This window comes from Megascapheus bottae, chromosome 10 (assembly GCF_031878675.1).
Source record: "Megascapheus bottae isolate mThoBot1 chromosome 10, mThoBot2.hap1, whole genome shotgun sequence".
Lineage (NCBI taxonomy): Eukaryota > Metazoa > Chordata > Mammalia > Rodentia > Geomyidae > Megascapheus > Megascapheus bottae.
The window spans coordinates 41,039,968-41,065,995 of NC_143518.1; the positions used below are offsets into that span (position 1 = coordinate 41,039,968).

At 40.0% G+C, this 26,028-nt stretch overlaps 1 protein-coding gene across 3 annotated transcripts in view; it reads right to left on the minus strand.

The window, feature by feature from the left end:
• The window catches only part of Snx27 (sorting nexin 27), a 58,624-nt gene that overhangs the window by 2,951 nt on the left and 29,645 nt on the right, over nucleotides 1–26,028 (minus strand). For all 3 annotated transcript variants that reach the window (XM_090340995.1, XM_090340996.1, XM_090340997.1), the window contains exons 4-9: nucleotides 23,640–23,704; nucleotides 19,881–19,985; nucleotides 17,847–17,925; nucleotides 14,882–15,045; nucleotides 12,519–12,608; nucleotides 92–241 (exon numbers count right to left, since the gene is read on the minus strand). In XM_090340995.1, the coding sequence (XP_090197121.1) occupies nucleotides 92–241; nucleotides 12,519–12,608; nucleotides 14,882–15,045; nucleotides 17,847–17,925; nucleotides 19,881–19,985; nucleotides 23,640–23,704 (653 nt within the window). The remainder of the gene's footprint in view (nucleotides 1–91; nucleotides 242–12,518; nucleotides 12,609–14,881; nucleotides 15,046–17,846; nucleotides 17,926–19,880; nucleotides 19,986–23,639; nucleotides 23,705–26,028) is intronic.

The following is a 26,028-nucleotide window of genomic DNA, read 5'->3' on the forward strand; positions in this document are numbered from 1 at the left end:
TTGCCCCTCAAAAGGAAACTAAAACACAGCAAATGAGTATCAAAGAGTTCATCTCTAATGCTCCCAGATCAATCCCATTCTGAATTCTCACCTCTAGCTGTCCTTCTTCAGTGCAGGCATGCAGTTTAAAGTGCATGATACTGATGGCTGTGATAACATGCCCCTTCCTCCTGGAGTCACAGGCACAGTGGGGGAAAATAATTTCATTGTAGCCCTCACAAGTCCTTAGCATATTGAGGTACTAGACAAAAAAGAAGGGAAAACACTGTTAACCATAAAGTTGAAACAGTAAAGCGATACTGGTACAGCAATGAGAAAGAACAACCTGAAGATCTGGCTTCCGATCTCACCCTTGTCCCTAAATTGGGTAAGGATTCCATCCATGTCCTTTATTACTCTTCTACCTTTGCCTCATACTTATGACCTTCCTTTCTCAACTTAAAGGAGGGCTGGGAATGTGGCTCAGTGGTAGAGTGCTTGCCTAGCATGCATGAAACCCTGACTTCAATTTCTCAGTACCAAATACACAGAAAAAGCTGGATATGGTGCTGTGGCTCAAGCAGTAGAGAGCTAGCCTAAAAGAAGCTTGGGGACAGGCCCTGCGTTCATGCCCCAAGACTGGCAAAAAAAAAAAATAATAATAATAATCAACTTAAAGTGGTATAGGAGGGCTGGGAGTTTGGCCTAGTAGTAGAGTGCTTGCCTAGCATGTACAAAGACCTGGGTTCAATTCTTTGGCACCATATACATAGAAAAAAATCCAGAAGTGGTGTTGTGGCTCAAGTGGTAGAGTTCCAGCCTTGAGAAAGCCCAAGGACAGTGTTCAGGCCCTGAGTTCAAGCCCTGGAACTGGCAAAAAAGAAGGGGGGGGGGCGGATATAGGAATGAAAAGGAGAGACAAGCATCCTGGTTCAAGCTTGTAGTCCTAGCTACTTGGCATGTGATCTTGGGATTGCAGTTTGAGATCAGCCCAGAGCAAAAAAGTTCAAAAGACTCCTTCTTGACCAATGACTGGTGTAGTGGTACACATCTCAAGCTGTGAGTGACGTATAATGGCTAGGCACAGTGTGTGACTAACAGCCTGATCTGAAGAAACACAACAAAGGAAGATCTTGGCTGGGAGTTTGGCCTAGGGGTAGAGTGTTTGCCTAGCATGCACCCAGGCCAGAAAGTCTGTGAGACTCTTTTCTCCAATTAACTACTAGAAGACCAGAAGTGGCATTATGGCTCAAAGTGTAGTGTTAGTCTTGAGCAAAAGAGCTTAGGAATAACACCCAGGCCCTGAGTTCAAGCCCCAAGATGAACCAAAACAAACAAACAAACAAATAAATAAAAATCAAAAGAGTGACTATAAGACTGTAACCAGGCCACTAGCATCCAGTCCATGGCATCTTCCTGGTACAGACCTAAGAATACAGACCTCAGAAATGTTGTCATGCTCTATAAAACCCAATTCTGCTCAATGATACTTAGAACCTATACTAATATCAATGGGTATTATAGACATTTAAGATTAGTTCTGTTTATATTCTGTGACCTCAAAAAAAAGGCTTCCATAAAAAGAACATTTATGAGCTGGGAACTGGTGGCCCAGGCCTGTAATCCTAGCTACTCAGGAGGCTAAGATCTGAGGTTTGTGGTTCAAAGTCAGCCAAGGAAGGCACTAAAGACCATGAGACTGTATCTCCAATTAACCACTAGAAAACTGGAAGTGGTGCTGTAGTTCAAGGGGTAGGGCTGTAGCCTTGAGATGAAGAGTCCAGGGCCAACCCAGGCCCAGAGTTCAAGCCCCATGACAAAAAAACCCCAAAAAACAAAAAAACAAAACTAGCATTCTATTACATCTACCACTAGAGAGCCACAGTTCTACTTCTGGCTTCTTGGAAGTTAATTGGAAGTAAGAGTCTAATGGAGTTTTAATGTTGTCAGTCTTCTGTGCTGTTTCTGTAAGTTTGCTATTAAAATACATTAAACTACCAAGAAAAAAAAGTCTAATAGACTTTCCTGGGCTAAGAGTAGCTAGGAACGTACGGGTGAGCCACTGGTGAAGGAATTTTCATTTGTTTGTTTAGTGCTGGTCCTGAACTCGGACACTGTCCCTGAGCTTCTTCTTTTGCTCAAGTCTAGTGTTTCATCATTTGAACCTCAGCTCTACTTCTGGTTTTTCTGGTAATTAGAGATCAGGATCTCATGGACTTTCCTGCCTAGTCTGGCTTTGAACTTCAATCCTTCTGAGTAGCTACAATTATAGACATGAGCCACCTGTGCTAGCTCTTTCCTTTCTTTTCTTTTTAAAGAAAGTACCACACAAAGGCAGGAATTAGAAAGAGCTGGGTGCAGGATGCAGTGGCTCACACCTGTAATCCTACATGCTCAGGAGGCTGAGATCTGAGGACTGGCTCACACCTGTAATCCTACATGCTCAGGAGGCTGAGATCTGAGGACTGCCGTTCAAAGCCAGCTCAGGCACTAAAAAGTCCAAGAGACTCTTATCTCTAATTAATCACCAGAAAACTGAAAGTGGCACTGTGGCCCAAGGAGTAGGGTGGTAGCCTTGAGCTGAAGAGCTCAGGGACAATGCCCAGGACTGAAGTTCAAGTCCCACGACCGACCAAAAATGAAGAAAAATTGAGATATATAACAACTGTGCATATCTTAAGATATGTGACTTTTTTTTTTTTTTTTGGCCAGTTCTAAGGCCTGGACTCAGGGCCTGAGTACTGTCCTTGGGCACTGCTATCAGTTGAGCCACAGCACCACTTCCAGCTTATTTTTTATGTATGTGGTACCAAGGAATCGAATCCAGGTCTTCGTGCACTAGGCAAGCACTCTACCACTAGGCCAACCTCCCAGCTGATGATATGTGACTTTAAGAAAGTTGCTTAATCTGAGTGCTCCCCTAAGCCATTTGGAAACATAGCACACCTGCTTCAACCCTCTCTCAGCCTACATAGGGGGGAACATAAATAGACATGACAAGTAGGGGTTCAAATCCTGTTTTCAAATCCTACTTCTCCTTCAGTCAAGCTACACAACCCCAGATAAGAATCATATCTATCGGGGCCGGGAGTTTGGCCTAGTGGTTAAAGTGCTTGCCTAGCATGCACGAAGACCCAGGTTCGATTCCTCGGTACCACATACATAGAAAAAAGCCAGAAGTGGTGCTGAGGCTCAAGTGGTAGAGCTCTAATCTTGAGAAAGTCCAAGGACAGTGCTCAGGCCCTGAGCTCAAGCCCAGGACTGGCAAAAAAAAAAAAAAAAAAAAAAAAAAAAAAAAAAAAGAATCATATCTATCTTTCAGTGGAGATAATATCTGAAGGAAAGGAAAATGTCTAGAAAGGCTCTCTAGAACAGTCTCAGCAAAGAACACATGCTCTTTAACCTTCCCTCTGAATTCAACAATGTTGTCTTTGAAAGAAAAAAGACTTGCAGAGTTTATAATGGCATAAGTTCTAAAAATAATCTGACCGAAAACTAAGTACACCTGTATCCTTGGTGAAACACCAAAAGTAAAATCTTTTTTTTTCCGCACAAGTAAAATTTTACTGGGAGATTTAATGTTTCCAGGTCTTAGGCTGGGGTAGTGTTTCTCCGTTTTAAGTGAATAACTCCTACAATGCAATCTTGGGTTTGTATCCATCCTAAAGAATAGCATTTAAAATTTTACATAAATTCAAAATTTGGGAAAAGGTATATTTTTGCTTTCAAATATATTTTTCATATATTTATTTAAAACACAAAATAAACCTGTCCATTCTTTTATACTAAGTTTTGAGTAAATATGATCCTGAATTACTTTCCTTGATTCATATATGCCATTTACATTTTTGCCCTTTTAGGCTAGAGAAGAGGAAAGGTGTATTATAAGGGACATTTTTAGAAATGTTTAATATTCAACAAGACAGGTAAATACAGAAATAAGGCAGTTATTAACACAGAGGTTCAGTACCTAACAGAGCAGAACACTTCAGGTGAATGGGTTAAGATCCTTTCTGAAGAACAGTATGTTCTTACAACCAACCTGGCAAGGGTCAAACCAGGTCTAAAACTGAAACATGGGTTTAACTGAACTGTGGGAGCTAAGTCTCCCCAAACCCTACAGTACTGATTCAGAAACAAATAAAAGGGCTGAGAGTTTGGCCTACTGGTAGAATGCTTGCCTAGTGTGTACAAAGATGGGTTGGATTCCTCTGTACAACACACACAGAAAAAGCCAGAAGTGGTGCTGTGGCTCAAGTGATAAAGCTCTAGTCTAGAGAAAGCTCAAGGACAGTGCCCAGGCCCTGAGCTCAAGCCAGGACTGCCCCCCCCCAAAAAAAAGCAAATAAAATTTCAGGATTATTGAGCTGGGCATGGCGGCTCACGCATGTAATCCTAATTATTCTGAGGATAAAGGCTCAAAGCCAGCCCCGGGCACAAAAGGACCTGAGATTCTTTTTTTTTTTTCCCCCAGTCCTGGGCTTGAGCTCAAGGCCTGAGCACTGTCCTTGGACTTTCTCAAGGCTAGAGCTCTACCACCTGAATCTCAGCATCATGTCTGTCTTTTTCTTTGTATGTGGTACCAAGGAATCGAACCCCGGTCTTCGTGCATACTAGGCAAGCACTCTACCACTAGGCCAAACTCCCGGCCCAGGACCTGAGACTCTTATCTCCAATTAATCACCAGAAAATGGGAAGTGGGGCTGTGGCTCTAGGGATAGGGCAGTAGCCTTGTGCTGAAGAGCCCAGGCTCAGAGTTCAAGCCCCATGACTGAAAAAAAAATCAGAATTACCAGTATGTCAGTATGTGTGTGTATTTTTTTTTCTTTGTTGGTGGTGGTGGTGGTGTTTTTTTTTTTTTTTTTTTTTTTTTTGCCAGTCCTGGGCCTTGATCTCTGGGCCTCAGCTCTGTCCTTGGACTTTCTCAAGATTAGAGCTCTACCACTTGAGCCTCAGCACCACTTCTGGCTTTTTTCTATGTATGTGTTTTGGAGGAATCAAACCTGGGTCTTCGTGCATGCTAGGCAAGCAATCTACTAGGTCAGGCATCTACCACTAGGCCACGCCAAACTCCCTTTCCGCAGTATATGCTTTAAAAACAAATGTGAAATAAAATCCGCCCACCTTTTTTTTTTGGCCAGTCCTGGGCTTGAGCTCAGGGCCTGAGCACTATCCTTGGACTTTCTCAAGGCTAGAGCCTCAGCACCACTCCCAGCTTTTTCTATATATGTGGTACCAAGGAATCGAACCCGGGTCTTCGTGCATGCTAGGCAAGCACTTTAACCACTAGGCCAAGTTCCTGGCCCCCACCTTTTTTTTTTTTCAGTCAGTCCTGGCCTTGAATTCAGGGCCTGAGCATTGTCCTTACGCTCAAGGACAAAAGAAGGAGAAGAAGAAGAGGAAGAGGAGGAGGAGGAGGAGGAGGAGGAGGAAGAGGAGAGGAAGAGGAGGAAGAGGAAGAAGAGGAAGAGGAGGGAGAGGAAGAAGAGGAAGAAGAAGAAGAAGAAGAAGAAGAAGAAGAAGAAGAAGAAGAAGAAGAAGAGGAGGAGGAGGAGGAGGAAGAAGAGGAAGAAGAAGAGGAAGAAGAAGAAAGAAAGAAGGAAGAAAAAGAAAAGAAAAGAAAGAAAGAAAGAAAGAAAGAAAGAAAGAAAGAAAGAAAGAAGGGAAGGAAACATCAGTTTAACAATACGAAAATCAGGCCATGTGAACATAAGCAAAGCACAACTTACACATGTCTACTATAGGAGTATAGTATAGGGGTAAAGAAACAGAAGAGAAGAGCAGGGGGGAGTATAGGAGTATAGTATAGGAGTAAAGAAACAGGAGAAGAGAAGAACAGGGGGGAAAACAGACTTGTACATTATATTCTTAATGATCCAAATTTGAGATTCAATTTGACTCTGTGAATAAGTATAAAAAATGCCTGTGATGACACTAGGTATTATAAACTATAAAGATGTGAGTCATCTTTTATATTTGGAGATTTGGAAGACAAAGGAACTTATACCAAACTTATTAATGTACCAAGAATCTCAAAAATATGTTGCTGAAATTCAACTTGATAGCTGACAATCTAAATATCCTCATTTTATAGAAAAAAAAAGGAGACAGTAAATTATTGAGATGTTACAGGTTCTGTGGTGACTTGGAAACTAACTGTAGTGATTTGGCTAATTGAAAGTCTACTGTAAGTTGTTATAGTTAATAGCACCAGGATCTTTGGGCCCTTAAAGGCTCATCTGAGCCAATATTGGCTAGGCTGTCTTTGAACACTGACACTTGAGCAACTTTGATGAGATTTTCTTCAAACCTGGCCATGCTTATATGTGGGTCTTAGTTTCCAGCACAATAGAGTTCCAAAAATGTTTAAACATATTTTTATACTCCATGCCAATGACTCAGGGGAAAATATCCGCACATTTACTGTACTCTAGTTCTGACTGGGTGATTATGAAATTACAAGCTTGAGTACAAAAATGGTTTCATAATAGATTTTTGAGTCCAGGTTTTCAGTATCTTACAAAAGAACACTCAAAAGCTATTTATTTCTCTAGAATCTTGGATTGAGCCTTGGCATACAATATTCTGTTTAAAACATTAAATAAAAGCACAGTGTATTTGGAGTACTATTTATACAAAGAAACAATATGTGTTTCATACTGGTATTACCAGAAGTCTTTATAAAAATTACTTTGTTTTCTGTTTTTTGTGAGTCATGGGGCTTGAACTCAGCATAGGCATTGTCCCTGAGCTCAGCTCAAGGCTACCACTCTACCTTTGAACCAAGCCCCACTTCCCATTTTCTAGAGGTTAATTGGAGGTAAGAGTCTCAGGTACTTTTGTGTCCAGGCTGGCTTTGAACCTTGACCCTCAGGAATCTCAGCCTCCTGAGTAGCTAGGATTACAGGTGTGAGCCACAGTGCCCGGCTGTCTTTTCTTTTGAAGGTTGTACTAGGGCTTGAACTCAGAGCCTCATGCTCTCACTTGGCTTTGCTCAAGGCTAGTACTCTATCATGCAAAGCCATACCCCTACTTGCAGGTTTATATTGGTTAATCAGAGATATGGGTTTCAAGGACTTTTCTGCCCCATATGAGTTCAAACTGGGATCCTCAGATCTCAACCTTTTGAGAAGCTAGAATTATAGGCATGAGCCACCAGTGCCTAGCTTCTGTTTTTTAAGAAAGCAGAAGAGTTTGGATGGCAAAGGAAGAGAGGAAGAAGAAGAAGAAAGAAAGAAAGAGAGAAAGAAAGAAAGAAAGAAAGAAAGAAAGAGAGAGAGAAAGAGAGAGAGAAAAAAGAAAAGAAGAAGAGGAGGAGGAGGAGGAGGAGGAGGAGGAGGAGGAGGAGGAAGCAGGAGCAGCAAATATATTAGTCAGAATGATGAGTTAAAATGTAGAGAGGTAAACCAATATTAATAAATTCTTTAATTAAAAAAGAAAGGGGCCGGGAGTTTGGCCTAGTGGTTAAAGTGCTTGCCTAGCATGCATGAAGACCCGGGTTCGATTCCTCGGTACCACATACATAGAAAAAAGCTGGAAGTGGTGCTGAGGCTCAAGTGGTAGAGCTCTAGCCTTGAGAAAGTCCAAGGACAGTGCTCCAGGCCCTGAGCTCAAGCTTAGGACTGGCAAAAAAAAAAAGAAAGAAAGAGGACTGGGAGTTTGGCCTAGTGGTAGAGTGCTTGCTTAGCATGCACGAAGACCAGGGTTAGATTCCTCAGTAACCACATGCATAGAAAAAAGCTGGAAGTGGTGCTGAGGCTCAAGTGGTAGAGCTCTAGCCTTGAGAAAGTCCAAGGACAGTGCTCAGGCCATGAGCTCAAGCCCAGGACTGGCAAAAAAAGAAAGAAAGAAAGAAAGAGAGGGGAGGGAGGGAGAGAGGAAGGGAGGGAGGGAGGGAGGGAGGGAGGAAGGAAGGAAGGAAGGAAGGAAGGAAGGAAGGAAGGAAGGAAGGAAAAAATAAATGTAGAGAGGTAACGATGCCATTATCTTTTTTTATTTTATTTTTTAAATTTTTATTTTTTTGCCAGTCCTGGGCTTGAGCTCAGGTCCTGAGCAATGTTCATGGGATTTCTCAAGGCTAGAGTCCTACCACTTGAGCCATAGCATCACTTCTGGCTTTTTCTATGTATACAGTATAGAGGAATTGAACCCGGGTCTTTGTGCATGCTAGGCAGGCACTCTACCACTAGACCAAACTCCGGGCCCCATAAATGCCATTATCTTAAAGAAGATGTAGAAGTTTTGTTTTAAAAATCCTATCTCACACAGAGAAAAACTGCCTTAACCAGAATTTAACTATATTTAAAAGATGTTTGCATTTTCTATTTAGCTTGCTGCTATGTAAAACATTGATAGTTTTCTAAGGCAAAGAAATTTGTTGTTTTTCATTCTGTAAATGATAAAATAACTATCCTGCCTAGATATGGGCTAAAGCCATGGCTAACTTGTTTACATTCTTTCATAAAAAGTACACAGAAGTTATTAAGCCGGCGCAGCGCAGTGGCTCATGCCTATAATCCTAGCTACTCAGGAGACTGAGATCTAAGGATCAAGGTTCAAAGCTACCGGCCACAAAAGAACCTGAGACTCTTATCTCCAATTAACTTGTAGAAAATGGAAAGTGGGGCTTGGCTCAAGGGTAGGGTGGTAGCCTTGAGCTGAAGAGCTCAGAGACAGCACCCAGGCCAAGATCAAACCCCATGACCCACAAAAAAAAAAAAAAAAAAAAAGTACACAGAAGGGGCTGGGAGTTTGGCCTAGTGATAGAGTGCTTGCTTAGCACACACAAAGACCTAGGTTCAATTCCTCAGTACCACATACATAGAAAAAAGCTGGAAATGATGTTGTGGCTCAAGTGGTTGACTTTTAGCTTTGAGAAAGGCCAAGGACAGTGCTCAGGCCCTGAGTTCAAGTTCCAGGACTGGCAAAAAAAAGAGCCAGGTAATCCTAGCTACTCAGGAGGCTGAGATCTGAGGATCATGGTTCAAAATCAGCCCAGGCACTAAAGACTGTGAGACTCCTATCTCCAATTAATCAGAAAACGTTGAGTGGGGCTATGGCTCAAGGGATAGGGCAGTAGCTTTGAGCTGAAGAGCTCAAGGGCAGCACCCAGGTCCAGGGTTCAAGCCCCATGTCTCTGCCCCTCCTTCCCCCCCACCCCGCCCCCGCAAAATATACAAAAAACTAGGTGCCGTGGCTCAGGCCTTCTATCTACTTATTAGGAGGTTGAGATGTGAAGATCAGAGGTTTAAAGCTGGCTCCAGCAGGAAAAGTCCATGAGACTCTTATTTCTAATAAATTACCAAAAAAAAAAAAAAAAAAAAGCTGGAAATGAAGCATTAACCTTGAGTAAAAGCAGCTCAGGAACAGCACCCAGGCTCTGAGTTCAAGCCCTAAGACCAGCACAAAATAAATACATAGAAGTTACAAACTAATTTAGCTAAACTATCAGAAGCATTACCAACGTAGTTACTATCTTGCATGAAATCACAGACAATTGTAATTGGAAAATTTTCAGCTATATGTGAATCTGCCAAGTAAGAAAATGTTAAATGCTATGAATGAAAATTTTTTAAGTGCTCTTCACTAATTTTATTTTTAACAATTTCTTTCCTACTTATGGCAGACACAAATAAAAGCTAATTTTATTTTGCTTGTGCCAGGCTTGAACTTAGGTCTGGACTGTCCCTGAGCTTTTTTGCCCAAAGCTAGCACTATAAAATTGGAGAGATAAGACTAGCTAAGGTCACAGGCATGAGCTACCAATAGTTGGTTCTAAAAGCTAATTTCAAAGGATTTAAGGAATACCCTACACAGCCCAACTCAACAGAACCTTCTGTGATGCAGAAAATGTCCTCTGCTTTCGCTGTCCAATATGACAACTTCTAGGCACATATAGCTACTTAGTACTTGAAATGTGGCCACTGTAACTAAAAAAATTAAATTTGAATTTAGCTAAGTAAATTTAAATTTAGATTTGAACAGCCCCAAGAGGCTAGTAGCTACTACATTGAATACCATGGCTCAAGGGTATCACAGAAATCAAAAGCACTACTGAGTCTAATGTGGAAATGGAAATTGTAAGATAATTTTGCTTTTGCTAAATCACAACTAAAGTGATTTGTAATGTTAAAAATCTAAAGCTGGTGGAAATAAGAGCTTTATCTTGTGTGATTGCTGTTCTTAATGTACTATGTTATTTCTCTTCTCTTTTGTTGCTCTTTGGTTAATCTTATATTGTTACTGTGTATGACTTTGTTACCTGACAAATTGTATATATGTTTGTTTGTTTATTTGAAATAAGAAAGTGAAGGGGGTAAAGTAAGATGATTGGGAGGGGGTAGGGGGAGGGAAATGGGGACAAAACATGAGAAAGGGGTATCAATGTGTGAGAAGTAATGTACCTACTACCTGGCGAATATAACTGTAACTCCTCTATACATTACAATAAAAAAATAAATTAAAAAAATGTAAAGGTCGGGCTGGGAGTTTGATCTAGTGGTAGAGTGCTTGCCTACTATGCACTAAGACCTGGGTTCAATTCCTTGGTACTACATACATAGAAAAAAGCTGGAAGTGGTGCTGTGGCTCAAGTGGTAGAGCTCTGGCCTTGAGAAGAGTCCAAGGACAGTGCTCAGGCCCTAAGCTCAAGCTCCAGGACTGGCCAAAAAAATAGAAATAAAGAAATAATAGTCACATGGCCTAGTAGTAGTGTGCTCACCTAGCATGCATGAAGCCCTGGGTTCAATTCCCTGGAACCACATATACAGAAAAAGCCAGAAGTGTCGCTGTGGCTCAAGTGGCAGAGTGCTAGCCCTGAGCAAAAAGTGTCCAAGGACAGTGTCCAGGCCCTGAGTTCAAGCCATAGGACTGGAAAAAAAAAATCTAAAGCTAAGCTGGGTGCCAGTTGCTAATGTCTCATAATCCTAGCTACTCACGAGGCTGAGATCTGAGGATCTGGCACTGTGGCTCAAAGTAGCAGAGTGCTAGCCTTGAGAGGAACAAGATAAGGGAACAAAGCCCAGGCTTTGAGTGGGCCTGGTGGTTCATGCCTGTAATCCCAGCACGTGGGAAAATGAAGCAGGAGGACTGTAAATTTGAGATCAGTCTGGGCTACATAACAAGTTCCAGAACTGATAGGTATAGCACAGTCTTGTCCCAAAACAACAAATTTGTTACAAGTTCTTAGATAGTTTTATCTTTGCTATACTGTGGATGTTTTGTTTTTTTTGTGGGTCATGGGGCTTGAGCTTGACTTGGGTGCTGTCCCTGAGCTCTTTAGCTTATGGCTATCACCCTACCTTTGAGCCAAGCCCCACTTTCCATTTTCTAGTTAATTGGAGATAAGAGTCTCAGGTCCTTTTGTGCATGGGCTGACTTTGAACCTTGATCCTCAGATCTCAGCCTTCTGAGTAGCTAGGATTACAGGCGTGAGCCACTGCGCCCAGCTGTTGATGTTTTTTTAGAGTCTTTTTTAATGAAAAATAATACTGTTTATTTATTATTAATAATAAAATTGTTGGCCAGGAGTTTGGCCTAGTGATAAGAGTACTTGCCTAGCATGGACAAGGGCCCAGGTTCAATTCCTTGATACCACATACATAGAAAAAAGCTGGAAGTGGCTTACTACCACTTGGCTGTGGCTCAAGTGGTAGAGCTCAAGCCTTGAGAAAAGTCCAAGGACAATGCTCAGGCCCTGAGTTCAAGCCAGACGACTGGCAAAAAAAAAAAAAAAAAAAAAAAATAATAATAAAATTGTTGCACCTTCTATCTGGCAAATATCATGTAACCCTTTTACTAATTACAATAAAAAAATTAAAAAAAAATAAAATTGTCTGCATCATAATCCAAGTTTTATTTTTTTGTGTAACAATGGAGGAACAAAGTGAACTGCATCTAAGTCTATGCTTCTTACTTAAAAGTTACTTCAAAGCTGGATGATAGTGGCTCATACCTACAATCCTAGCTACTCCAGGAGGTTGAGTCCTAAAAATTGAGGTGTGAAGCTAGCCAATACAGACAAAGCTGAGAGATTCTGATTTCCAATTTAACTAGCAAAAATCTGTAATTCAAGAGGTAGACTGACGGCCAGGGTACAGTGGCTCACGCCTGTAATTCTAGCTACTCAGGAGGCTGAATGCCAGCCCAGGCACTAAAGTCCATGAGACTCTTAGCTCTAATTAGCCACTAGAAAACCAGAAGTGGCACTGGGGCTCTAGGAGTAGTGTGGTAGCCTTGAGCTGAAGAGCTTGAGGACAGCGCCCAGGCCCAGAGTTCGAGCCACATGGCCAACAACAACAAAAAAGGTAAACTGATGCCCAGGCCCAGGGTTCAAGCCCCACAACCAACAACAACAAAAAAGGTAAACTGACAACCTTAAGTGAAAAAGCTGAGCAAGATCATGAGTCCTGGAGTTACATACACACACATGCACACACACACACTGCCACTTACCTGGCGGCAATACCTTTCAGAAATAGAGAAAAAAATGATTAGAACACGTTTAAGAGGTAAAAAAGTATTTGGGGATATAAACTTACCATGACCATTTTTCTTTGTTCATATAGCTTCTGCAATTGGTAAGACTTTTCTTCTGCTTTGATGTAACCTTTCTTCACATCATCAACAGCCTGTTACCAAAGGCCAGGGAAGAACAGAATGTAAACATCATTATCATGTATACTCTTAAGAAAAATAGACTCATTTTCAGAAAAACTTGTATCTAGTAGGACTACCACTATTATCACAATGAACTCTGCCACACAGGCACATTTATTAGATTAACTAGTATCTGGTATGTATTTAAGCATTATTCTAGGTATGTGTTCATCTGTTTTCTCTTGTCAAGAGACTTAAATTCTGGTGAATTTATATATGTGAAAAACAATCAGTGAGCACTGCAAGATAGTACATAATACTGTGTTAAAGGCAACAAGGAAATAGCAAATATGTACAGTTAAGATGTGACATGTGACATCTGAACATGAATACTCACTTCTAGCAGTAGTTACAATAGAAGCCTTGGGCAGGCCTCCAAAAGATGGGTTAAATGAGAAAGACTACACACTAACGTCAGGAAACAAGAATGGTCTTAATCTTAAATGCATTCAAGAAGCAGATTTCTGTCATTGAAATAAAGGATGAGAGGAATGGAAGACAATGTTGGCTAGGCATTTCTTACTCAAAATAGATTTAAGCAGGAAGCTAAAAGAAGCAAAGTTCCATGAGACTCATATCTCTAATTAACCACTCAAAAATTAAAAGTGAGTTGGCTGCTAGTGGCTCACTTCTGTAATCCTAGCTACTTAGGAGGCTGAGATCTGAGGATCATGGTTCAAAGTCACTTCCTGGGCAGGAAGTCGGAAGTCAGAGACTCATTTCTAATTAACCACAGAAGTGGAGCTGTGACTCAAGTATAGAGCCTTGAGCTGAAGACTTCAGGGACAGTGCTCAGGCCCAGAGTTCCAGCCCCATGAACAACAAAAAAACAAACAAGAAACTTTCAGAAGTGCAGCTGTGGCTCAAAGTGGTAGAATGCTGGCCTTGAGCAAAAAAGCTCAGGGACAGCACCCAGGCCCCTCAGTTCAACCCCACAACCAATAACAACAACAAAAAGCTGGCATATGCTGGGCACCAGGAGTTTATCTATACTTAAAAAAAAATCATTATTCTCTAAATACAGTGTTACTACTATTTATACAATACTTACATTGTAGTAAGTTCTTCTTTTTTTTTTTTTTGCCAGTCCTGGGCTTGAGCTCAGGGCCTGAGCACTGTCCTTGGACTTTCTCAAGGCTAGAGCTCTACCACTTGAGCCTCAGCACCACTTCTGGCTTTTTTCTATGTATGTGGTACCGAGGAATTGAACCCAGGTCTTCGTGCATGCTAGGCAAGCACTTTAACCACTAGGCCAAACTCCCAGCCCTTTTTTTTTTCCTTTCTTGCCTCTGGGCCTGGACACTGTCCCTGAGCTCTTCAACTCAAGGCTACCACCCTACCCTTGAGCCACAGTGCCACTTCTGGTTTTCTAGTGGTTAATTGAAGATAAGAGTCTCAGGGTCTCAGTCTTTAGTGCCAGGGCTGGCTTTGAACCTCTATCTTCAGATCTCAGTCTCCTAGTAACTAGGATTACAGGCATGAGCCACTGTGCCCAGCTTATGTGAATATTATGAGTAATTTACAGATGATTTGAAGGAAGAAATGCATTTATATGAAAATAATATGGCCTAGTTATAGAAAAGATTTGAATACAGTATCTCAGATTTGAGCATCCATGGAGTAGGAAGCTAAGGGGGCATGTCCTGAAACTGATCCCTTAAGGATAAAAGAGACTAAAAGAGTATTTAAAAGAAAAGGTTTGGGCCGGGAGTTTGGCCTCAACACCACTTCCAGCTTTTTTTTATGTATGTGATACCGAGGAATTGAACCCAGGTCTTCGTGCATGCTAGGCAAGCACTCTACCAGTAGGCCAAACTCCCAGCCCCATTTTTATTATTTTTTAAAATTAAAATATAGCTGGGCACCAGTGGCTCACACCTGTAATCCTAGCTACTCAGAGATCTGAGGATTGCAGTTCAAAATCAGCCTGGGCATGAAAGTCCTAATGAAGTCTAATCTCCAATTAACCACCAGAAAACAGGGAAGTGGTGCTGTGGCTCAAAGGGTAGAGTGGTAGCCTTGAGCTGAAGAGCTCAGAATAGCATTCAAGCCCAGAGTTCAAGTCCCACCACTGACAAAAAAGAAAAAAAAATGTTTGACACTACCATTTATGTAGCTTATGTAAAACAAGACAAAACACTTTACAAATGTAACTCAGACTAAAGGATCCACATAGAATTGAAAAATTACCAACTATACATACAGAAAAAGAAACCAGGTCTTTCAGGATTAGCAATTTACTTACCTGATGAAAGAAATAGGTAACAGCAAGGTCATTGTCATTTAAGAGGATTTCTTCTTCTGTTGTGAAAAGCCACTTTCGAATTGTCAGGCAGGTGCCTGGCACAGCTGATGTATAATTCTGGACGTAGAGTTTATGAGGAAATTCATTAGGTGCCAGCTTACGTACTGAAGAAGACAGAATAAAGACCATTAGAGTGAAAAAATATATGTTTCTCTTGTATAATAGCTATTTAAAGAAGATCAAGAACAGTAGGTTAGCATAACTAGAGCATCAGCTCAATTCTTTAGGGAGCACTGATATAGGAGCACAAAATAACCATGTGTATAGCCAAATTTATCCTTTTTAACTATGACTATGGTCAGTTGAACCTCAAAATGAGTAAAATCTATCACTTGAATGGCATGTCCTTAAGTTAACGTAAGGGCTGTAAAGACCATCAATGCAAAACAAATGAACAAACAAAAAATCCTTGGCCTATGATCAGTTAATTATAGCTGATAGCCACTAAATAACTTCAAAGCAAATTTCTCCTTATCCAGCTATGGGCATTTAGAGTCTCTCTTGAGGCTATTCTCAATAAATTGCTTTTATTATGAAGAGCTAAAAAGGCTCTTTCTACCTACTCCAGAAACCATAAGGCATTCATCAGCAAAAAATTCATCACAGTTAGCATGTATTCTTAGTAAGGTTACACACACTCACTCAGGATAATGTATAGAGGAGTTACAATCGTCAGGTAATGGGTACATTATTTCTCGAATCCAGATACACCTTCTCATGTTTTTGTCTCCCTTTCCCTTCCCCCGCCCCCTCCCAATCATCTTGTTTCTTCCTAACATTGTACAGAAAAATAAAATCTCATGCTTTCTTTTAGCTTTTACTTTCAGCAATAGTGGAGTTTGAAGTCATAGACTCATATAGTTGTTTGGCTGGGGCTCTATCACTGAGCCACGCCTCCAATCTTTTTTTGTCAGTGGTGGGGCCTGAACTTGGGCCTGGGCATGCTGTCCCTGAGCTTTTTAGTTTAGCTCATAGCTAGTGCTCTACCATGTTGAGCCAAAGCACTACTTCTAGTTTTCTGGTGGTTAATTTGAGGTGAGAGTCCCATGAACTCTTGTGCCTGGGGTGGCTTTGAACCGAAATTCCCATATCTCAGTCTCCTAAGTAGTTAGGATGACAGGCTCAGTTTCCAATCTTCTTGCACTTGTTACTTTGGAGATAGGATCTCACTTCTAGCCAGGACACATACTTGGACTATAATACTGCTATAACTGGGATGACAGGTATATGTCATGGCACCTAGCTTCTTCCATTGAGAGGTAGTCTTGAGGACTTTTCATCAAGTTGGCCTAGAATCACAGTTCTTCAAATCTCAGTCTCCTAGGTAGCTAGGATGAAAGGCATGGGTTCCCATGCTCAGCTACCTTTGAGAAAGGGTCTTGTGAATATTTTTGTTTAGGCTAGCTTTGACTATGATTCTCCAGACCTCAGCCTCCCAAGTACCTAGTATTACAGGTATGAGCCACTGGCACCTGACACTAGATTATTTTTTAATATGGTAGGGTATCACTAACTTTGCCTCAGCTGGTTAGCCAGGAATAACAATCTTCCTATCTCCACCTCCCAAGTGGCTGAAATTACATTTTTTTTTCTTTTTCAAACAGGGTCTTACTATATAGTTTGAATTCATGATCCCCTTAAGTTCTAGGAGTTGGGATTATCGGCATCTATCATCATACTTGGCTAAACACTTTTACTTTCTATATTATCTTTACTGAGTTTTCCTCTTAATGTTTTACTTGGTTTTATAACATTGCAAGAGACAGACATTTCATTTTACAGAAAATGAACTTAATGGTTAGATATAGATAACATTAGAGTCCAAGTATCTTGGTATCTGACTAATCTTTTGTAGAACAATTTATACTTGCCTATTAGGCTGTTTTTTTTGTTTTTTGTTTTTTTTTTTTTGCCAGTCCTGGGCTTGAGCTCAGGGCCTGAGCACTGTCCTTGGACTTTCTCAAGGCTAGAGCTCTACCACTTGAGCCTCAGCACCACTTCCGGCTTTTTTCTATGTATGTGGTACTGAGGAATCAAACCCAGGTCTTCATGCATGCTAGGCAAGCACTTTAACCACTAGGCCAAACTCCTGGCCCCTAGGCTGTTTGAATTGAGAAGACAAATAATAAAGAGATAGTTGCTTCAGGAGAATTAAAAGTTATTCTGCCTTTTCCTTGAATAGCAAAACAACTGAAATCTGCCAAACTTTCCTCATTCTGAGATGAGGAAGATCTAACCTCTAATAAATATTATCTGTTATTTCTGGTCTTGGCCAATGCATACATGATATGAAAGAGATACCGAAACTACTGGAAATCTGTTATGCAGAGCAAGCCCTTGGTTGCGTTGAAACCTCCCTTGTGTGTGGTTTCAATACAATATGACTATAATATCATCTCTAGCTTTTATAAAATGAAAAACTTTGTTATCTTGCAATAAAGTGTTCAATGAAGAAGAAATCTATTCACACAGCAACTTAAACATAAGCATTAAAAGGAAGGCTTTTAAGCAATATATCTCTAAATTCTGAAAACAAAAAAGGTATTCTAAAAAACCTTTACACAAAGCATAAGGGACCTGAAACCACAGGTGGCTAAATAGGATATTCCCTTTAAAGCTGCCCCACTGTAATATACAAATTTTGATGAAAAAAACCCCCAACAACTCAAGAAAGTATGTGATCCAAACCGGGTATAACCTATACAGACTGACAAAAGAAAAAGAACCTACATTGATCAGGAACCTTATGAATAGGTTTCCCAAGATCTGCCTGTGGCTTGCTAGAGACAGTCTCAATCAGTGGGATCTTACCTTGTCTTCAAGCCCTTCTCTGGAAAAAAGTTTCTACTCAACAGTATTAGAACAAAATGCCCTCGAACAAAACTTAATAGCTACTAGAACTTACCAAAGGAATGATTGATCACTTCAAATAAGGCAAAGTAATTCACTGTTGTGCTGTCCATGCCAACCTTTGCTGCAATAGCCTACAATTTAAACAGGATAGAATGAATTAGGACAGGTAAATCATATATCACTGTGGAGAAAGACAAGTATATGCCTGTCATATTTTTTTGTGCCTGGTTGACTTTGAACCATCACCTTCAGATCTCAGCCTCCAGAGTAGCTAGGATAACAGGTGTGAGCCATGCCAGGACCAAATTGCTATGTTTTATGTAAGTTTTTCATATAAAGGTCTTATTTAATATCACTTGCAAGAAAAGAGCTTGGCAGCACACATGTTACAGCTAACACCTGTAACTCTAGCTACTCAGGAGGCTGAGATCTAAAGGTCACAGTTTGAAGTCAGCCCAAGCAGGAAAGTCCATGAAAACTCTTGTCTTCAATAAACTAGTGAGAAAAAAAACAGAAGTGGTGCTGTGGCTCAAGTGGTAGAATGCTAGCCCTGAGCTAAAGAAGTTCAGGAACAGTTAGAGCCCCTAGGACTGGCAAAAAGAAAGAAAGAAAACAGATTGCTAAATATTATTTCATATAGCTGGGCGCTGGTGACTCACGCCTGTAATCCTAGTTACTCAGGAGGCTGAGATCTGAGGATTGCAGTTCAAAGCCAGCCCAGGCAGGCAAGTCCTTGAGACTCTTTTTTTTTTTTTTTTTTTTGCCAGTCATGGGCTTGAGCTCAGGGCCTGAGCACTGTCCTTGGACTTTCTCAAGGTTAGGGCTCTACCACTTGAGCCTCAGCACCACTTCAGGCTTTTTTTTCTATGTATGTGGTACCGAGGAATCGAACCCGGTCTTCATGCATGCTAGGCAAGCACTTTAACCACTAGGCCAAACTCCCAGCCCATCCTTGAGACTCTTAACTCCAATTAACCACCAGAAAACTGGAAGGTGTGCTGTGGCTCAACATGGTAGAGCCTTGAGCTGAAGAGCTCAGAGACCATTTAGCTTACATTTAATATAGGTCATTAAGACCCAAGGCCTACATCTTTGATTGTTTTTATTCAAGTAGTTTCTTATTTATTGTGAAGTTGAGTTTATTTATTCACTTATTCTCTGTAGTACTGGGGATTGAACCCAGAGCCTGAGCATATTAGGAAAGAACACTAGATGGGTATTCTAACCTTGAAATATGCCCTCAACATCTGTTTTTCTTTTGGCAGTATTGGAATTTGAATTTGGGACTTCACATTTGCTAATCAGGCCCTCTACCACTAGAGCCTGACTTCTACCCCTTTTTGATACAGGGTCTCTCTGCTATCTTTGCCCAGGTTGGCCTCAAATTCACTATTCTCTTGCTTTCAATTCCCAAGTAGCTGGGATTATTTCAGGCCTAGTTTTACTTTATTTATATATTTAATTAATTTATTTGTTGCACTGATACTGGGCTTGAATTCAGGGATGGGATGTTGTCCCTTAGCATTCTACCACTTGAGCCATAGTTCTGCTTTTAGCTTTTTGTGGTTAACTGGAAATAAGTTTCACAGACTTTCCTGCCCAGATTGGCTTCAAACTGCCAAGATCTCAGGCTCTTGCATAGTTAGGATTGTAGGCATGAGTATCAGCACTCGGCTATATTATTAAATATGAGGTTTAGGAATATGACTCAGTAGTAAATGGCCTGACTAGCATGTGTGAAGCCCTGGTACAATCCCAAACACACAGACACACACATGCACACACACACATAGAAAAAAATATAGAAATCATTATACTATTTTTCTGTTTTCATGTGTGTCATAACATTTTTTATAGTAAAAAAGAATGATACACACTATACCACTATAGTGTGTATATATATATATATACTATATATATATATATATAACTTATTATTTCAAGAAAAGTAAAGTACTTCCATATTAATAACAACTTAATAAACTTCTTATATGTTAGGTACTCCCAAAGCACCTAATTCATTTAACGTATCTTTCTTGGCTTCATATCATACAACATCAAGCCAAATTATTCAAGTTTAATTTACCTGATACACTTGGTCTGTAGTACTGTTCTTTTTAACTCGGACTGTAACTGTAGTTCCATCTGGTAATGCTACTCGCAGCTCTACATCAGACACACCATTGTAGTTCTTAGGGGAAAAACAAAGAATTTGTGACCCAGTAAACCTTCACTCTCTAAGTAACATGCTAGCTAAACAACATCTACTATGTGACAGAGAGGAAATGAGTTCTAATGAATACAGTGTAGGGGTAAAATGAAATCTTCAAAGTCAATATAGCTATATGTCATAAAGTTGACTTTAGTCTGCAGCAGAAGTTAACCTTTAAGATGAACAGAGGAAAAAAAGAAACATATTGAAGTCAACATGTTCACATTTCAAAACAGAAAACTATGGAACAGTCTAAATCAAACCCACCGTCACTCCATTCAGAACTAACAAGTGAGAAAGAAAACAGCTAAAAGCAGCAGTGCCTGCAAATGTTCTCTGGTTTTAACAGCTAGATATACAAACTGCTTCAAATGATATACTTCTTATTCCTGAAATAATCAGAAAACTGAAAGGAAAAATGGATGAGACTGGAGGTGTGTGTGTGTGTGTGTGTGTGTGTGTGTGTGTGTGTGTGTGTGTGTGTGTGTGTGTGTGTGTGTGTGTGTGTGTTTATCTTATGCAATTTTCTTCTAGCAAAGAGTATATAACTCTTCTGTTTTGTTTTTGTCAATCTTGGGGCTTGAACTCATGGTGTGGGTACTGTCTTTGGACAGTTTTTGCTCAAGGCTAGCACTCTGCCACTTCAACCACAGCACCACCTCCAACTTTTTCTATGTATGTGGTACCTAGGAATCGAACCCAGGTCTTTGTGCATGCTAGGCAGGCACTGTACCAATAGACTATGCTATGCTCCCAGCCCCAGAGTAAACAACTTTTTTTTTTTTTTGCCAGTCCTGGGGCTTGCACTCAGGGTCTGAACACTGTCCTTGGGCTTAAGGCTAGAGCTCTACCCTTTGTGGCACAGCACCACATCCAGCCTTTTCTGTGTATGTGGTACTGAGTAATTGAACCCAGGTCTTCGTGCATGCTAGGCAAAAACACTCTACCACTAGGCCGAACTCCTGACCCAACAACTCTTATTCTTGATTCAAATAATTACTTAGGACTGGAAGCAAGGTTCAATGGTAAAATGATTGTCTAAGCATGCATGAAACCTTGGGTTTGGTCTCCAGCACTGGAAAACATACACACACACACACACACACACACACACACACACACACACACACCTTAATCACATTTCTCTAATGGATTTTTTTCACCTTGTAATTTTTATTGGAGAGAAGTAACTATCTAGGAGTAAGTCCATTTTCATTTACTTGAAAAATTACTATTCATCATCTAAAACCCTCCTAAGCATTATAGTAATTCCTGCTTACCACTAAAGAACTCTCAATGGATGCCTGAAGCTATGGTTAGTACTAAATCCTGTAACTGCATGTGGCTCCTACCTTCACTAAATACTTAGCATTTACTATGGCTGTAATACTGCCTAGTCAATTTTGGTAGTACTGGGTTGGAAACCTGGGCTTCACACTTGCTAGACAGACACTAAGTCACACTTCCAACCCTTTTTTGCAATGGTTATTTTTGAGATAGGGTCACATTTATTTCTGAGATAGGGTTATAGATAAGATTATAGGTATGAGTCACCCATTTGTAGCAAATGGCTATAATTTTGCACCCTCAGGTGCTATAGTAAAACTGGCATGAATTTATTTTATTATTCTTCACAATTTTACAGACAAAAGATTAAATCTTGCCGGGTACCAGTGGCTCACGTCTGTAATCTTAGCTACTCAGGAGGCTAAGATCTGAGGATCAAGGTTCAAAGTCAGCTTGGGCAGGAAAGTCAATGAGACTCTATCTCCAATTAACCAACAAAAACCAGAAGTGGCACTGAGGCTCAACATGGTAGAGTCATGGTAGAGTGCTAGCCTTGAGGAAAGTACAAGGACAGTGCTCAGGCCCCAAGTTCAAGCTCCAGGACTTACCAAAAAACACAAGGAGGTAAAATATTGTTGTTAAAATAGACTTTTGCAACTATGAAAACAAAACAAAGAAACCTGTTGAGGGTACAGGATATATAGATAAATAGATATAGAATATATTTATACACATATATATCTTCCCCCACCCCCTCAATCCAGTCCTGGGGTTTTAACTCAAGGCCTGGGCACTGTCCCTGAGCCTCTTTGTGCTCAAGATTAGCACTCTGAGCACCACTCCCAGCTTTTTCTCTGGTTAATGAGAATGTTACAGACTTTCCTGATCGGGCTGGCTTACAATACAAGCCTAAGATCTCAGCCTCACGAGTAGTTAAGATTACAGGTGTGAACCACTGGCACATGGCTAAGGGTACTATCTGGGGGGAGGAGGATGCAGGAATAGTGATAGAGGAAGTAAAACTGATTGAAATACAATGTAAACAAGAGTGGAGATGTAACAATCAACTGTTTTCTGTATAACTAATATATGCTAACAATAATAAATTTTAAAATCCCAAAACTTAAAGAAATAAAATACAAAGATTAGTGACTTGAAGCTAGGTGCCAGTAGCTCATATCTGTAATGCCTGCTACTCAAGTGGCTGATATCCAAAAGCCTGTGTCTAGAAGCCAGTTGAACAGAAGTCTGTAAGACTCCATCTCCAAAATAACAAGCGAAACGCTGAACTTGAGGTATAGATCAACTGGGAGAGTGCCATGCCAGTCAAGCAAGTAAAGCAGGTAAGTACAAGGCCTTCAGTTCAAACCCCAGTACGAGCAAAAAAAAAAAAAAAAAAAATTAAGTAGGACTGGGAATGTGGCTTAGTAGTAGACTGCTTGCCTAGCAAGCATGAAGCACTGGGTTTAATTCCTAAGTACCACATAAACAGAATAGGCTGGAAGTGGTGCTGTGGCTTGAGGCAGAACACTAGCCTGGAGCAAAAGACCCCCAGGGACAGTGCCCAGTCCCTGAATTCAAACCACAGGATTGACAATAAACAAACAAACAAATTTAAGTAAACACTTGACTACAAACACTGATACCAACATAGTCAATCTTCTAACTTGCCTGGCTACTAAGTGATTAACAGGTATTAGACAAAAGATGATCCAGGTTTTGAATGGGACAGCAAGGGGTGGTATAAAATTTTATTTTGCTACTCAGAATGCCACACAATTTGAAACTCAAGAATTGTTTTCTAATTTAAATTTAATATTTTAAGACCACAATTGACTGCAATTAACCAAGACTGAAAAGTATAACTATGAATAAAAGGGGGGGAGGGGAAGGAGCTACTGTATGTATACATATAAAATAATTAATGAATAAAATGTTAACATTACATAGTCAATCTATTCAATTACTATTTATTAAGCACTTTATGATACTGAGGTAAGGCACTGGAAATATAAAAGATGATCAAGGTTTAGTTCTTACTTATAAGTAACTCATAGTCCTATGAGCTAATATAAAGTGACAAACTGATTACAGGTATAAATATTAGAGAATGAGATTGTAATATAGTGGTACTAAAGACAAAAGTTCTTGGTAGAATGAAAAGTTGATGATCTGAATCATCAGAGAGGTAGATCTGGTACTAGGACTTACAGGGTAGTAAGCAGGAACAGAAAAAATAAGAGTCCTTTAGAATTTACTACAATTCAATCCATAATTAATACTCTTGAGTTATTTTTCCCATATGGAACTCTGATTAAAAATAGTAAATGAAGAGTATTTACCTACCTCATCTGATTCTGACAGGAATTCCTGCATGATGTCACTCTCACCAATGACTCGTATTGAACACACTGCAGAAAATAAATATAAGATCTAGCATAAAGTCTTAAAACAAAGAATATAAAGTCAAGAACATATAAAGATTTAAGTTTAAGTCATCAGTAACAGGCAATGATAAAGTAGCATGTATTTTTGTATATAACATTTTTTTTTGCTGGTGGTGGGGTGTTGGGTGAGGTGGCTGGGGCAAGGACTCAGGGCCTGGGTGCTATCCTGAGTTTTTTTGTCCAGAGCTAGTGCTCAACAACTTAATTCACAGCTCTACTTTTGGCTTTTTGGGTAGTTAATTGGAGATAATGAAAGCTTTCCTGCCTGGACTGGCTTTAAACCAGGATCCTCAGATCTTAGCCTCCTAAATAGGTATGAGCCATTGGAACCTAGCAACATATGAAATTTTAAAGACATGATGAACATTTATCTAAATATGGTGTAGAACACAGGAAAGCTAGAAAGCACAAAGATATAGTTCGCTAAAAATAATAAAATTAGTTAATGAAGTACAGTAAATCTAACCTTACAGTCATATGACCTATGAACATGCTAAAAAGTAAACTAACAATAACAACAACAACAAAACCCAAACCATGGTGGTAAAAGAAGTAATCAAAGGAAAAGGCCAGTTAGGAACAAACCAAGCTAACACCAATGTGGTGGCATGCACCTGTCATACTAGATACATACTAGATATGTAAAAGAAGAGAGTTGGGGGTGGGGGGGAAGGAGGGAGAAAAGAAGGGGGAAAAAGGTAAAAGAGGGCTGGGAGTGTGGCTGATTGGTAGAATGCTTGCCTAGCATGCATGAAGCCCTGGGTTCTATTCTTTAGTACCACATACACAGAAAAAGCTGGAAGTAGTGCTGTGGCTGAAGTGGTAGAGCTTTAGCCTTGAGAAAGCTAAAGGACAGTGCTCAGGCCCTGAGGTTCAAGTCCCAGGATTGGGGGGGAAAGGAAGGAAGGAAGGAAGGAAGGAAGGAAGGAAGGAAGGAAGGAAGGAAGGAAGGAAGGAAAGAAAGAAGAAAGAGACAAAAAGGTGGAAGAAAGAGCAAGGCTTTTAAAAGCAGGGAAGTCAGTAGCTGATTGTCTAAAGTATGAGTTAATTTCTTGACACTTGAGGATAGTTAAATCACACTGATAATATTACTATATTGTTGTTGTTTGGGTTGGGGGGAATCCTGAGGTTTGAACTCAGGGCTGGGTGCTAACCCTGAGCTTTTTTGCTCTATCACTTTGAGTCACAGTTCAACTTCCAGTTATCTGGTGGTTAATTGGCAGTAAGTGTCTTACAGAGTTACCTACCCAGGCTGGCTTCAAATTATGATCCTGAGATCTCAGGCTCCTGAGTAGCTAGGATTACAGGTTGGAGCCACTGTGCTGGCTCAACCTTTGAATTTTAAAACTATACCCTTTCTCATTCCTGAGGGGTATGCTTGTAGGCCAATACATGTTAGGAAAAACTAAAGGACTAGGAAATTTTACTATCTTCTGTGGGGAAAATGATTTTTCTTCAGGGGGTAAGACTTCCTACCAATTTATTTTAATTAAAGGTCAATTCATTTTTACATAAGCACATAAGGACATAGACTATTAAATATCACCTACTACTATAATTCCTATATTTTAAAATATATCAAGGAAAGGTCTCTTCTCTAAGCACCAAAATATCTTATTTAGGACATTTGTGTAATTTCTCTGCTATTTCAGAAAAACAAATGTTTCATTCCTGTATTTTAAAATATAGCAAGGAAAGGTCTCTTCTCTAAGCAACAAAATATCTTATTTAGGACATTTGTGTAATTTCTCTGCTATTCCAGCAGCCTTTCTAGCTTAGAAGAAGGGGAGTATATACCTAGAGCTTAGCAAATCTATCCTTGCATACCTATTAAAATTATAAAGTTTTCATGTAGGATGTCTAGTGAACCAACATCATTTTGATGAAAATGTCTTAAATATTGTGCAGTTAGTTTCCAAATCAACAGAGCATATAATTTCATTTGCCTATGTAATATAATTCTATAAATAAAGGTCAAAATACATCAAAAACGATTCTATTTTTCTGTTGTTAAGTGCTTTAGGAGTCAATAAAACAGGATTTTTTTTATTCTAGTCCTGGTGCTTGAGCTCAGGGCCTGGATGTGGTCCCTGAGCTTTTTTTTTTTAATTAAAGAATTCATTAACATTGATTTTTACATCATATTTCAAATGACATGTTTAACAAACAGGTATTCATGAAAGGAATCACTCTTACAGTCAGAAATATATCTTACTCTCATTACTAAGTTTCAAGAGACAAAGCTAGGCGGTTTGCAATATGTACATAGAATGTATGCCTACTGAGGA